The sequence below is a fragment of the Ascaphus truei genome, chromosome 5 (assembly GCF_040206685.1).
Source record: "Ascaphus truei isolate aAscTru1 chromosome 5, aAscTru1.hap1, whole genome shotgun sequence".
Taxonomy (NCBI): domain Eukaryota; kingdom Metazoa; phylum Chordata; class Amphibia; order Anura; family Ascaphidae; genus Ascaphus; species Ascaphus truei.
The window spans coordinates 161,391,622-161,407,573 of record NC_134487.1 but is presented as its reverse complement, the minus strand read 5'-3'; the positions used below and the strand labels follow the sequence as shown (position 1 = coordinate 161,407,573).

Sequence of the window (15,952 nt, the reverse complement as noted above, 5' to 3'; positions counted from 1 at the left end):
TTGCAGATGCATCTGTGATGGAATTTTCAAGAATAGCTTTTATGGATGAAAATGTATTAATATTTCTGGCTCACTCTGTCTTTTTAATGTCTGCAGTGCATGGCATTGTCATATGTTGGCTTTCTGGCAATATAGAGGTTAATGGACTAACAAGATTTTTACATTTGCAACCATTTTCTCCCTTTATCATGTCGGAGATACTATATGCCCATACGTTATGGGAAAACGCGTACAAGCAAAACAGATTAATGCTTCAGACGTTTTGTCAAACACTGAGTATACCTAGTGGAGGGAATCTATTGGCCTTCAAAAGCTTCTCCATTTAAAATTGTGTTAATGTTTTCAAAAGGGATCACCAAGAACAGAGGTGTTGTTACATTTCCATCTATATATTTAATTGGATCAATACAGCTACAACATTATCTAGCTCAGTGGTTCGCAAACCTCTCCCCCTGAACCCTGAACCAGACCAGGTTTCTGAGGCAACCACCCAACTGCCTATACGCATAGACCTGTGTGCGAGTGCATTGGTTTATTACTAAAACCTGGTGTGGTCGCTGGTCGCTGGTCCCTGGACATGCATGTATCTAATGAACCAGGGAACTCTGTGTGTACAATAACTTTTTAAATGTAATATATCGCTTTTCTCCCAATGGAACTCCGTGCTTCCCAGTTGGGCCGCGCTTATAGTGCCAGGAACGCGACGTCGCTGCAAAACAAATGTATTGACGCCGTCGCGTGCGCTTTATAGTAGGAGCGACACGACGGCTTGGTCATGATCATTGGATATCGCTTCAATTTGATTTTTCCAGGGACCGCAGTGTGACGTCGCCGGCACTACTGTATAAGCGCGGCCTTAGTCTAGTGCGTGGTACGCAGCACACAGGAATTATACAGATGGTCCATGCCCACATGAGCTTACAATCTATTTTTGGTAGGTTTTTATTTGTATAGCCCCCATAGTGTATTTGGCGCTTTACAGAAGTGACAATACAGGGAATTCTAAGACATTTAGTGCAACAAACAAAAACAGACGATAGATTGTAAGCTCTCTGGGGCAGGGATTTCCTATGTGGTATGTTGGGAGACTTACAGAGAGCGCAGGCGTAGGAATAAGTTACATCAATGGCCACAATGGTTGGGGGAGTGTGGGTGAGGGACGATAGCCATCACAGTCTAGCCTAGTGAAATGCTTCATTTAAGAGGTGAGTTTTAAGGTTTGACGTAAAACTGCAGTTCAAGCTGCCGTTTAAAAAAAATAAAAAATAAAAAATCTTCCATTCAATATGTGCATCGTTACAATCTGCACACTGACAAGTGATTAGATAAGTTGCCGATCGGCGAAGATTCGTGTCGGGTGTTCATTAGGGCTGTAATATAGTGTGTGCGCGCGTCAATTATAATTGGCTGTTTAGCCAGGCGTTTTGTATACTTGGGAAGCCTGCAAGGCCGTGAGCGGTGGTGCGGCAGACCAGAGAAAATACAAGAAAATTGGCTTGCGGCGTGGTAGCAGCGCGAAAATACAATCACAGCGCAGCCCAACGTTGTGACCCCCTAACTGCGCGCATCACAGCTTGCGCTATAGCAACTAAACGTGCACGCCACGTGCATACGCAACGCCGGGCGCGCACCCGCATTCTCAGCAGCACGTACTATATAACAAGCCTAAAAAAATCACTAACTGCTGCCGAAGAGGACCTGAGATGCAAAGTTCTGTGGGGAAGATTGTGTGACCAGGCAGTCACTAGATACAATTGGTGCACTGCTAGAGCGGGGGCAGGGCTCAAAAAGGCTGTGCCAGTGCCTGCTTCAGAAGAGGAAGGGGGATGTGACTTTTTAAATGGTTGCTATAGAAACAAATAATTGTTACATCAGAATACATTAAAAATATCTTTAAAAATTGTTTATTTTTTATTAAATGCTACAAGTATTTTATCATAGTACAGAACTGATTTTATTAAAAAAACACACGTAGGATATTGCTTGAACTGCAGCTTTTGAAGGTGGGGAGAGAGGGTATTTGGCGTGTACGGATTGTGTGAGGGGGGGGTTTCACAGGTGAGGGAAAGGTGAGACAAACTGGTTTAAGGCGAGGGAGCAGTAGAGGTGAAAGGGGTGGAGGAAGAGACAGTTATGGGTAGAGTGCAGTAGGACTACCAGGAGCATAACGAGAGATCGAAGCTGTTATCTAGGCAGATGAGTGGAAAGCCTTAGGCCGTGTGTATAGTGACGGTGACGTCTCCCAAAAACAAATTTGTTGCCGCCACCGCGTGCGCTTATAGTAAGCGCGACGGCGGCAATGCGGCGTCACGGACTTTGGAAGCCGGGAATATTTGCTTTTTCAAGGGCTGTCGCCTCATGTGACAGTCCCTGAACAAATCAAATGCCCGGAAGCCCGCGCCGCCGCCACAAAGCGAAATACAGTATAACTGTCACTAGCGGCGATGGGTGATGTCGCGGGCGCTATACGCGCGGCCTTAAAGGTAAGAAGGTGATCCAATATTTGATGGGAAGCCAGGAGAGGGATTTAGGAGGAGATGGCCAGAGACCGTTTTGTGAGAAGTGAAATCGGCAGCAGAATTTTGGCTAGATTACATAGGAGAAAGTTGTTAGGTAGGGAGGCCTGTTTGCAATATTTAGCAAAAATCCAGACGAGAGAGGGTAAGGTCCTGCTTTAGAGTTTAACATAGAGTTTAACATTCGATTGACAGAGGAAAGGGCGGATCTTAGCAATATTACATATGAAGAAATGACACATTTTAGTCATGCCTTGAATGTGAATTGAGAGAGGAATTAAATGTTGCTCCTAGACGAACTGTTTTGGCGACAGCGTAGATGGTAATACCGTTTACTGCAGTGCTTTCCAACTCCTTTTTTAAAAAAAAAATATATATTTTTATTTATTTTTTTGGTTAAGGAACCAAATGTGAAATTCTGAGCACGCCCCAACCATCTCAAATAGCAACTCTGAGATCAGATGCCTTGTAAATTCTCCCGTTTTTGATACAATCTTCAAATGGTCAGAAAATTGCAGGAACCCCTTTAGGTATACCCGGGGAACCCATGGTTTGCTAGGAACCCTGGTTGAAAAATACTGGTTTAATGTGATGGGAAAAGGGAATATTGCCATCCAGGAGGCAATCCAAGACTTGGGACCGGATTGCAGGTTTGAGGGTAGGGGTAGATCTGCGTGTAGGTAATGCCTAATGCCAAGAGTTGATGAGGTTACCAAGTGATAGTGTGTGGAGAGGAAAAGGAGAGGTCCCAGAACAGAGCCCTGAGGCAAATAGTTTGCATATATCTAACCACACATTGCAGAGGTCACTGGTGCTGAATCGAATGCTTGTTTTTATAAACTGTAGAATACAGACGGCAAGAATTTTACTAAGGAAATGAATGCTAGTTATTGCCTGCTGTAGTAGGTTATTGAATGCAACCTACGGAGTGTAGCTAAACAACTCGGTTGTAATACAATCTTCATTGTTCGGGTGCCTACAGTCAATTGAGGGGGGGGGGGGGGGGGACGAGACAAAGCTTGCAATATATTGCATTCATTGTATAATTATCCAGTACTTGGGGACACTAAAACCAACACTATATACAGCTGAACCCCGTTTATAACTGGGATCGCGTTAAAATTTCGCTGCTCAAGGACTTGCCAGCATCTACATCTCTCTCCAGCTGTCAGCTCTCTCCTCTCCCTGCTTCATAGGGCTGTGAACATATACATAGTACACAGTGCAGTCCATTGCAATGTGCTGTAGAGGTTAAGTATATTTGTAGTGTCAGTTTTGTCACACCAAGCCTGTGATGTATCGGCAGAGAATGATACCAGTATAGGTCCTGAGTTCGATTCCTGCATGTGTATTATATAAAATGTATTAATGTTCAATTCCCACATGGTGTAGGTGTGTGTCCGTCCGTTAGCAATAGAGCATTGAATGTTTAAAAAAATAAAAACCACCTCCGTGCCACGCATGTGGACACAGCCCTATGAAGCAGGGAGAGGAGAGATATCTTGATGCCGGTAAGTCCTCGAGCGGCGAAATGGAGATGGTTTTTAAATCGGGAACCATGCTCAGAATACTGTTTGTTAGACTCCTTGGTGAAGCCAGTTTCCAGAAGTTTGTGGTTCAATACTATATCAACACCGCTGATCGATGAGGAGTCTGTTCCTTCATCCGGGCATTCAGCAGATGCATTTCCGGATAGCGGATCGCGCTATAACGGGGTTGAACTGTAGTTCTGAAACTGACTGACTGGTAGCAAGATGCATCTTTCTTTCTTAGGCTGCGCTTATAGTGCCTAGCGACGATGTCACGCTAAAACAAATACATTGAATCAGTCGCATGCTCTTATAGTAGGCGCGGTGGCGATGTAGAGACCAAAAATTTGGAAGCCAGTGTTTGATTTTTGGAGAGACAGTCGCCACATGTGACTGTCTCTAAACCAATCACAGAGCGCCTATTGCACTCTGCCCTCCCCTTTGAAGTGCAACTTTCGCCATCGGTTGGGTCGCCGCCACTATAAACGCGGCCTTACATATCATGTATGGCGTTGTACAAGACCTTTTCAGACCAAATGGCTTCGCTGTACATCTGAAAGATACATCTCAAAACATTTTTTTTATACAAAGGCTTAGAATTGTTATTTGGTCAAAAGCTGCCATTGACTTCTGTGGCAGTTTTTTGGTTGATTGCAAAGCAATTGTCTGCTTCTCATTTAATGGAGCAAGGACCTAAATCTTTCAATCACAATACTTAGATTTCTGCTCTTCGCATAAAACCTACGATCAAATATGTTAATCTTGGTATTGTCAGGTCATGAAGTGATGATCATCAGACGTTTCACCTTTAATCAAGATGAGTGCTTATCGTAACCTTTTCCTTGTAATAGTTTGTCCCAGGAGCATCTGGGCTGCTGTAGCGTGAACCGCTCTGCGTGGCTTATTCTTTAGTGTTGGAATGTTGGCTTTCAGGTGGCCTCAGAACTGCTTGATTGGCCACTTTTCTATCAGTCTATTTATCGAACTGCTGTTTTTAAAGTGACGTTGCAGAGCTCTGATGTTGGTAGTGGACTTTGACCTGTATTCCCCCAGCAAGATGGGTTTTTATCGACCACAGGCATCAGGTAAAGGTACACAGTCACATAGCACAAAGTGGCAGCAGTCTGTTTGCCAATTGTGCAGTACAGCATAAATTAACCCCATCCTGCAATATGTCATCATTTAACAGTGGGGATATATGCAATTTTGTGTGCATTAGAGACACACATTTTGTTGCTCAAGTCATTTAAATGTAAATAGCACAGCCAACTACCGTGGAAGATTTCCATATAGCGCAAAATAGAAAAGCAATGTTTACTAGAAGCGTTTTACTGCTCTCTGCTTTTGATTAATAATTAAAGGTGAGATTTCAGAACTTGTGTGAATGTTCGCATTGATCTTGGCTGTGATTGACAGTCTCTGCAGTTGCCCTGTTGGGGACACGGTCTGAGACCACCCCCCTCCAGAAAAAGATTGATTGCGAAGTGCTTAATCCAAAAAGGCCAACTCCCAGATGTCAGGCACTGAGGGGAGCGAATTAGGAATTCTGGGCTAGTTTTCTGCAAACGGGAGAAAAATTAGTTCTGAAATGGTTTCCAAAATGTAACTTTCGTGAATTGTTTTATGAAACATAAGTAAAGCTAGTAACCTACATGCAATAATTGGTGCAACACTGGCTAGGATACTAGCTTCACATTATGGGGCAAATTCAAGTCAATGGCATTTACCACCTATTCGGCGTGTGATTCCAGTATCTCGGTTTGATGAATCCCAGCCTATATCAAAGTACACGAACGCTGTAATGTAGTGGACTTAGGCTCCCACAAGAACAATAGCAATATCTGGAACCATACAGTTTTGTCTCCCTCCATGAGAAACCAAGGAAAAGGGGACAGGCTTGTGCTTTTTCAGAAGAAACAGACCACAGAGATTAGCAATGAACCTTCATGCACTTCAACCTTCCGGTGACACACACATTAAATAAAAATATGGATATCCCATTCATCTTTTGTTTTTTTCCTTTCGTGTTTCAGAAGTAATCATGTACGTTTTCCAACACTTACGTTGCATGATTAAAAGGGTGTAGTCTGCCTTTAACCACTTGTTTTAACCTCTGATGCTGAATGGGCCTGTAATTCCACTCGAAGAGAAAATATTGAACAGTCTAGTGTGCGTTTGACTCAGACCTCATTTGCTTTGCAAATGCTGTGTGCTTGTGATTCCTTAACTGACTTTTTTTTTTTCCTGTAGGTCCTGCTCCACTACCCATGCATCTGTCTCAGCCTGGCCGGCCACCTTTGGGACCTCCTCCCACCTCATCGCCTTCATTAATTAGACCTTCTGCACCGCCTCCCGGCCCACCGAGAAGTACTGGATCGCTACCACCAATGCTCAATGCTCCTCCCAAACATGATGGTAAGGCATTGATTAAACAGCTCTGTGATGTGCTCTGATGGCGATTATGTTTTGTACGGATTCCAAACTGTATGCTACGGGGCTGCCACAAGTATTACGCAGCTCTGCACATTGCCCATCACTTCTTGTATTTATTACCTAATTGCACACACGTGGGGAAGCTCCTTATAGAAATATCAGATATCCATTTACAACACCCACTGCTACCTCTGCTTAATCTGGTCTCTGCCTCAGAAATCCCATTTGGCTGTGTGTAGTCGGACACCAAACAAAACACTTTTAGATGTCTTGTAATTGAAGCGTTTTAGAAGGCTGGAAATACACATTGCACCACACTCTTCAAATGCACTTCCTCCCTCTAATATTCCTCAGCCACTTACATTTGCTCCTGCTATCTCTGCATGTCTTTAAAGATACTACTTGGATTTTGAAGACGTCTTGTCTGGATTCCATAAGCATCCTACTTGCTTTTATCTCCGTTGCTCTTACCCTTATGTTATACCGTGTATGTATAATTCTGTATACCTTGCTATTAAAGAAGCAATCAAAACGCCTTATTTTTATTTTTAAATATATGCAGCATTTAATTATCTTTATTGAAAACTAATTACTCAAGCTGCCGATCCATTTGTTATTCTGTGATCGATCAGCAAAATCCTGTTTCCCAGGGTTCATTAAATGGCTGCCTTTCAGTTTCGATTCGATCCTTCAGTCGGTGTAACTCAGCAGCTACGATGTATTCTGATATTACTAAAGTAACATTATCTATTGTTGCATACAGTTTGCAGCACAAACTGCGGGGAATATTGACAGCAAATGATCACAAACAGGAAAGTGTTACAAAGACCTTGCACTGCTGGGGAGGTGGGATAAAGCCTGATGTAGAAAGCCAAAGGATGCTCAGTATATTAAAACACATTATAAATGGCATTACAAGTTGAATTTTAAAATAAAAAATAAAAAGGTATCTAATACTACAGAACTGATTTATTTAAAAACGCACGTAGGATATTGCTTGGATTGCTTCTTTTAATATTCATGATCAGTGGCGGATTTTTAAAAAAAATGGCGCCCGTAGGCACATGCCTGATGCCGCCCTCCTGTTCTAGTGCCACGCCATCCCGTTACCATGATGCTGTGTGATGTCACGTTTCCGGCGCATGCTCGGTGCGGCAAGCCGGCATGCCGTCTCCAAATTCTGCCGCCTTAGGCCCAGGCATAAGGGGAAATCTGCCACTGCTCATGATGGTTTGTGACGTGTAGCAATAGGGCACTGGAGGAAAAACAGAGGTAGTAATTTCTGGAAATAATATACTGCGTTAGTGTCCTGGCATTGGATAACAAGGTGTATTTTTATAGTGTCTCTCGGCTCCGCCTCTCTCCTACCTGTAGCATAACACTGTTATGTTTCACTGTTTCTCATTTCAAAGCTGCCATACAAAGACGTCCGAAATGTGCTACTGAGTAGGGCATGTTTAAATACGGACGTGTATAATTGTAAATGTTTTGGGTATTATTACTATTACATTTACAAAGCACAGTGTCACAGGAAGATTTATTATGCAGTATGAGTATGATTTAAAATCGGTTTACAATTATTTCCCGTAACATCCTGTTGGCGGTGGTTAGTGACATCACGTCGGGCCTTTATTTGTGTCATGCAGTATGTCAGTTTGAAATTGCACTTTATGGGCTGTAAGCAGAAGCCACTTGTTTAATGGTGTTGGATGTCACAGATGAAACTTTTTTGACATGTAAAGAACATTCCACTTACAGTACATCACACGATGAGTCCTTAAGAATGTAGGCAGCTTTCACTGGTATGTGTGAGCAATACAGTAGATATGTTTATCATGCAATGTGCAGTATATGTCATTCATCTAAAGCTGTGTAGATGAAGGAATTGCATAAACTAACTAACAATAAAACCTTTTACTATTTAATCTTTAAATACAAAAATCTCAATGGGGGGGGGTAGCTCTAGACATTACTCGCGCCGAAACAAACACTAGGACGCGTGTGTACATGCACTACAGGGAGACCGGCGCTTCGTGCTACAAACAAGTCTTGTCTTTACCGCGCGACGGCTGGGTCACATGAGCGGTTTGCCCAATGAGGGCGAACCAGCTCTGTGACGTCACTGCTACACCTCCCTGTCGCCTGTACCTGCTGAACAGGAAATCTCCTGCAGCAGACGAGCGTGCGCTGCGCAAGCTAGCGCGTTCTACTATGGACGCAGCCTCACGGTCTCTTAAGTATTTTATATTGTCGGCCACCCCCTGCGCCTAACAAGAATTTGTGCCTGCAGCTGAAACGCTGTATGCCCTTATGTAATAGGTGTGTATGTAGCAGGTTTGCCACTCTGCTGCGGAAGATCTGCAAACACACCCGTGGGTATTTTATCATGAACTACAACAAATACTCACGTGAAAATGAAGCCATTATTAAATGATCTCGTGTTGTGATCTGTTCCTAGCGTTACATTTTCTTCAAATCCTTCCCTCATCCCATTTAACTTTTATATCGCTGGCGTTGGTGGTAATCATGCCGACCTATTTGCTTAACGTGACTGAGCTGTGCCAGTTTCTTCACAAACGGAGAACGTTCTATTTGAGCAGAGCGGTGAAAGACTGTTCCAGAGATTGTGGACTCTTAAAGAGGCAGTCACAATTGGCCTACAAAGTATGTGTAAACCAGTGACGGATTTCCTTTACGCAAATATTCAACGTTTTTGATTATTCAAAGTCGAGTTGTTTTTTTTTTTTTCTTAAGGGGACTTTGATGCAGCAATTTGTGCTGGTCGTCAATTTTATTTTGAAAACCTGATGCTGCTTTCAGGAGATACAAGCGTTTAATTTATTAAGTATTCAGGAGGTTAAAATGGCGTTCTCCTCCGAACCCAGTGCAGTATAAAGGTTGCCATGGTAACCTCATAACAGATGAAGAAAAACATGCATTTTGACACAAATAATTAAAGAGCAGGACATGCCCAGCTAGCAAGATATCAATGTGACCCCTCTTTATTTCCCTATATGTATAATGTATATACTAGGGCAGGGTGGCCAGAGTCCACCTCCCCTGTGCCTGGGTGAGAATATTCAGCCTGCAAAGAACCGGGCTGGGGTCAGACAACGCAGCGGGACACGTATCTTATGAATAACAGTACTTTACATGGGAGTAACAATGAAAACCAAAGGTACATGCTGCACACCTCTATAAACAGAAAAAAGTGGTTGGTACAATTACCGGTGCTCCATGTGAGAAGACGATAGCCACAATATCACTTGAGAAATCGACTACCACTAGGTCGAAACGTTGCTTGTTTTTGGCTTTAATAAATCAGAATTAGAAAATCCATCAGTGCTCTGCGATTTTTTTTCCCCCTCCTTTTATTGCATACAGGGGGCCATGAAAAATACTTTGTCATATAATGTATTAGATCTCACTGCACAAATATCCCACAGTGTCGACCAGTTGCAGACCTGATGCTTCACAATGGATGGTATTAGCGGTGTACTTTGAAAGGAAACGTATGCGTTGTCGGGGTGATCTCCGAGGTGCGTTCTCACTTTGTTTGCTCACCGCTTCGAAGCCCAGCTTACATGGGCTCACTTCTTCTGATTATGTATCACTCCTGCCAGACTGTAAGGCTCTGCAACCGGAGAGGTCCTCTCTGTTGTGTTCCTCCCTGCCCATCTATATCTCCAGATAATCTTTCTGTGATGTCATGTTCTATGCTCTTGGTCCTTTCTTCAATACACTTGACAATGTGATATGCAGAGCAGGCCAACTCCTTCTATCCACTGGGGGCATACGTGTATGCATCTACAGTATGTGTACTTCATGTAACACCACTAACATGGAGTTAAACTCCGGCTTATGAAGAAATTCCTGCTATAAAAGGACAATGCATGAAAAGCTGAGAACAAAAGACGGGGGGTATGCAATTTAACTTTTACATACTAGGTCATCAACCGGGTAGAGAAGGGAGAAAACTGGATGAGCGGTCATGCTCTAAAGCTACGGGGTTACATGCTGGCTGCATGGAATACTGTCCCAGTGGAGATCAGAGGAGAGGTGTGTGCGCATATCGCTCGTGTCCTCCACTTCTCGCCTGGCACTCCATTTTGGAGGACAGTTCAGGAGAGGAGAGCCAGCTATTAATAATAGTTGGTTTGTGATGCGCCAACAGGTTCTACAGCATGGTGCAATGGGATACAGTGTTATGTATATTTCAAAAACATAAACGGTTACGTTCAGGTGAGGACAAACACGCACAAAGAGGTAATGAGGGCCCTGACTGTGAGCTTACAATCTAGAGGGAACAAGGGACAATGTTGGAACAAGAAGGTAAGGTGGTTGCTCATTGTAGGATAAGGTGTGGCTAGAATATGGCCCAGTCTCTGTTGAAGCCAGTAAGGTTTGGGGGAAGCTGAGGGGGGGGGGGGGGCTTGTTAGGGTGGACATTGGTCCAGCCACACAGCTGGTCCCAATGGGGTTGAAGGGGGAGGGGATTTGGATGTTAGAGGTATGGTGAGGTAGGCTTTCTTTAGAAAGTGCGTATACCTTTCAGGGCAATGAGCCCTTTCTTCTGGCCCATTCCTACATACAAAATGCAGTACTTCCCTTTAAAGACCAACAAAAGGTCTAACCAAGTCCCGTCTGGAGCTCAAGATATGCTGCTGATTAGTTCTGAAGTCCTGTAGCAAAGGTATGATGCAGATAAATATTTATTTAATCTCTGCCTTAAACAAAGAAGCTTCAGGTTTTTTGCTGTTTATAACGCTCCGTAATAAAAAGCATAGTTACTAAAGACCAAAATAGATATGCACAGTAAAGTCTGCTTTTTTGATTTAATATATTTGTCTAGATCAGGTGTAGCCAACTCCAGTCCAAGAGTTACCAACAAGTAAGGTTTTCAGGATATCCCTGCTTTAGCACAGGTTGCTCAGTCTTTGACTGTCCCTGTGCTGAAGCAGTGATATCCTGAAAGCCTGATCTGTTGGTGCCCCTAGAGCATTGGAGTTGTCTACCCCTGATCTAGATGCAGCGGAGCTGAAGCACATTGTTTTTTCCTTTTCAATGCTTTTGGCAGATCATTTTGTTACAAATCAAACCTTACCCCCAGCAGATCAAAATCCCCAGGTCCCTTCCTTAGAAGTCCGCGCCTCCATACTCTCCCTGAGGATTACACTATACCCAGAGCTCTGCCTCGGCACTGCTTTTTATACCTCCAACCTGATGGTTTCTCCGTCTCCACGTTTAAGAAGGTGAAAAATATATTTGTACAAGGGACGAACGTGCTAACCCTGCAAGGAATATATAGAGCCGTATACCGAAGAGTGTGAGCACACAACTGCCAGGTATTGTTATACTGTGATTTTTCTGCAGTGATTTGCTGCTGAAGGACTATTCTTAATGTGGTTGGTGGAGGCTGGATGTGGTTGGTGGAGGCTGGAAGTGTACCATGTTCCATAAATACATCGGCTCCTTCACAAAGAAAAAAAAGCCTTTCAGGGAAGATTTATTCTGGGCCTGTGTTAATCTGAATATTTTTGCTTCGAAAGGGTTCATCTAGATTTGTAACTTGTACTATAGATAAATTCGTGTATGTGTCTCTCTAGCGGGAACGTACTTGCTGGTTACTGACAGGTCAGTCAGCAGTGCGGTGCTGACGATGGGACCACAGAGCCATGGAGGGGAGGTGCTCATGAACGAAGCCTTCCCCTCATTCTCTCCTTTTCTGCTATTGAAAGTGTCGGTCTGTGGACGGGGAAGGTGAGGTGTTTTGTCGCATACCTCGCGCCACAAAACTTCTGGCTACTAACTTTGTGTGCATTTCAAACACAATCATGTTCTTTACTGCAGTAGCGGCATGATTTGGTTCATATCTGGGACCGTGGTGATTGCATAATAGCAATATTGAGTTCCTTTTTGATTCCTAGATAAAGATGACAGAACGACGACGTTCACCTGAATTATATTGCAACCATTCCACTGTTGGGTATTAAACTGCGCACAAAAGCAGTGCCTTATACAATTCTTAATATGTTGTGAGTTTCACAGTAAAGCCTCAAATGTGCACATCGGTTAAACTTAAACTGTGACATGCTAGGAGTAGCTAGTATTTTCTTTGGTTGAGAAGCGGTTTTGGCAGCTCGGTATAAATAGGTTTTGTTAGACTGCTCCTTGCTGTGCTGATATTACCCTCCTCCTCTGGAGAATGACATCCCTCAGAGCAGTAACCCAATGCTGTGGCTATAATTAAATTCCTACAAACTTGCAGAAGGCGCTTATAATTGTGTTGTACCAGAGCACCTGTAAGAGTAGCTCGCACAGCTCTGCATCCCCAATCTTCTGGATATGTCTCTAAATCTGACCTTGTTAGCTCAAACACTTTTGGAAGGAAATTTGCATAAATTGTGTGTCAGTCAAAAAAAAAAAAAAAAACCCATGGAAGATGACCACTAACTAAAAATGTAAATGATCAGCTCTGGAGAAACTGCCTATTTCCTCCCCTCATGTGTTGGTGACACCTTAACTAGTCGAAGTAAGGATGTAGGCGTTTACTGTTCTGTGACGTTCCGGTTTTTTTTTGTTTTTTTTATTCGAATTTTGGCCCAATAAAGGGATTTTTAGGACTAGGGCCAGTTGTACTAAATCTGGCCCATAATATACTGTGAAGTGGCATCCCTGGGCTTGGGTACATTTTAGTCCCATTCATTTGATTTTGGGGTAAAGTGCTTCCTATAGCACTGGGAAGTGGGTTCGCTGCATTTTCCATAGGTGCCGTAGTAAGATTACTGAGGTCAATCTAGGTGTAATGAAGTGCCAGGACTGTATATATTGCAGCATTCAGCAGAAGGATGTATGTTCATGTTGTCTTGTTGTTTTCTCTTGTTCTTTGCAGCAGATGATGCAATTGTGTTTTATAGGTTAGACATGAGCCCTGTGAAGCCGTGGAATTACCGGGGTTACATTTTCCAATTGGAATTCAATATCGTAGTGTCGGCTCCACAGCAGGGGTGCCGAACTCCAGTCCTCAAGGGCCACCAACAGGTCAGGTTTTCAGGATATCCCTGCGTCAGCACAGACATTTGGACTGTAACCTGTGTTTAAGCAGTTATATGATCAACCTGTGTTTCAGGAGGAGAACTGAATAATTCCAGTGATATATGAAATATAAAAAAAAGCAAAAATAGTGGATGGTATATAATAGTGATGAATTGGTCTTGAGGTCTAATAAGGTTGCACTCACAAAACTTCCTGATATAGGTATGTCAGAGATTCTTCTCTCTGACTGGAGCCCTTTAGCAGATGAATGGTAAAATCACAGGATACCCCTCAGTATATATGATTCGTGATCGCCGATATGCAATAGGAGAGAAATACCACAATAGTGTATACTATTTCACCAAATTATATTAAAAGTACAAAGTAGAATTGGCACACTCAAATTTTCCAATAAAGCTTTCATGGGAGAAAACCGCCGACGGGATGGAGTAATTGACCGGTAGATTCTGCGATGCGTCTCACTCTCGTCTCAGCCTTTCCTTCCGCATGCGTCACTTCCGGACGACGGTACAAAGTAGTTATGACTCCTGAAGAAGCATAGAGTGAAACGCATTGTCAGAGCTAGTTCTGTGAGAACCGGTGGCGTACCCGGAAGTGACGCGGTTTTCTCCCATGAAAGTTTTATTGGAAAATTTGAGTGTGCCAATTCTACTTTGTATTAAAAGTACAATTTGGTGAAATAGTATACACTATTGTGGTATTTTTCTCCTATTGCATATCGGCGATCACGAATCATATATACTGAGGGGTATCCTGTGATTTTACCATTCATCTGCTAAAGGGCTCCAGTCAGAGAGAAGAATCTCTGACATACCTATATCAGGAAGTTTTGTGAGTGCAACCTTATTAGACCTCAAGACCAATTCATCACTATTATATACCATCCACTATCTTTGCTCTTTTTTTATATTTCATATATCACTGGAAATATTCTGCGCTCCTCAAACACAAGAAGAAAAGAAATTGTTACCATTGGGACCTAGAACGGTCCCATCTGAGGGTGTTGAGCAGCTCAACTTCCCTTTGTATACACCTTTTTATCTTTCATTATTGGGTTGGTGAAGGATTTTGTTTCACACATTTGAAGTTCATTCACTTTGTATTCCACTAGGAATACACTGTTAATCTATATCACTTTAGAAGCGCCCAGTCCACTCCCTTTTTCCTTGCACATATGATAAACCTGACCTGTTGGTGGTCTTTGAGGACTGGAGTTGGCCACTCCTAATCTACAGGAATCTCGGCTGTACCTGACTTCAGCCTGTTAATCCACCAGATGTTTAACAAACTTTTAAATATTGCTTCTATGTTGTATTACACCGAATGGGATACAAACCAATGAGATGAATGAAAGTAACCCAGCTTCAGACACATGCTGTGCCTTTTCTCTTTTGGGGGGTGGGGGATGTGGGGTATTCCAGATTTTTGAGAACTGTTTTTTTTTTTATTTTTATCAGGTATCTCTGCCCCAGCAACCAGTGACAGTGGATCCGTGCAGAACAGCTACGATACAATAGAAGGTGGCGGATACATGGGTGAGATTTATTTTACATTCTTGTAACCCCTTCAGTGCCCTAAAGCCCTGCAGCACATTGCTTTGTAAGGCATTGTGTTGCTTCCTCGGGCTGGTGGGGTTTACATCTGTTGCTAACCCAGCACAGAGAGCGTACTTTTAGCAACTTGATAAAGTAGAAGTATTTTAACTCCCTTTTATTTTCTTTCTTTATTTTTTTTTAAATTTACAATCAAATGGTTTAGATCAGGGGTGTGCAAAGTGGTTTTGCAGCGGTTGTAGAGGACCCGCGCTCTTCCCTACGGCAAGTGCCGGGGATCGTACGAGGCCTCTGCAGTGTCTCCTACCTTTTCTTCAGCTATGCGGTGTCATGTGACGTGATGCGTCTCCATGGTAATGCGCATCAAATGACCCGCGGGTGGTGATTTTAGGTAAGGGAGGGGGGGCACGAGCTCATTGGTTGGCAGGCAAGGGGCGCACAGCGCACAAAGTATACGCACCCCTGGTTTAGATGCAGGTCTTACAACCTCTAATCTAATCTTGGGGAAACGGATTATGGATTTTTTAATCTGCCTGCTAGTTACATAGTTACATCGTTGCATGATGAGGTTGAAAAAAGACACACGTCCAACCTATGCTAAATTTAGACAACAGATACTTTATCCTATACTGTATATATACTTACTTATTGATCCAGTGTCATATCATCCAATGATGTCTCATAAGGGGAAAAATAAATTCCTTCCTGACTCCAAGAATTGGCATCAGATTACTCCCTGGATCAACATCCTTCCCATGTTTACTTATTTGGTATATCCCTGTATACCTTGCCTTTTTAAAAAGATGTCCAACCTTTTTCTTAACAAATCTATTGTATCTGCCATCACAGTCTCCATGGGTAATGA

General features: G+C 43.0%; 1 protein-coding gene across 1 annotated transcript in view; it reads left to right on the top strand.

Moving 5' to 3' along the window:
• Positions 1 to 15,952, top strand: part of SEC24A (SEC24 homolog A, COPII component) — a 63,197-nt gene that overhangs the window by 13,461 nt on the left and 33,784 nt on the right. The window contains exons 3-4 of the mRNA XM_075601146.1: positions 6,296 to 6,460; positions 14,992 to 15,069. Of these exons, the coding sequence (XP_075457261.1) occupies positions 6,296 to 6,460; positions 14,992 to 15,069 (243 nt within the window). The remainder of the gene's footprint in view (positions 1 to 6,295; positions 6,461 to 14,991; positions 15,070 to 15,952) is intronic.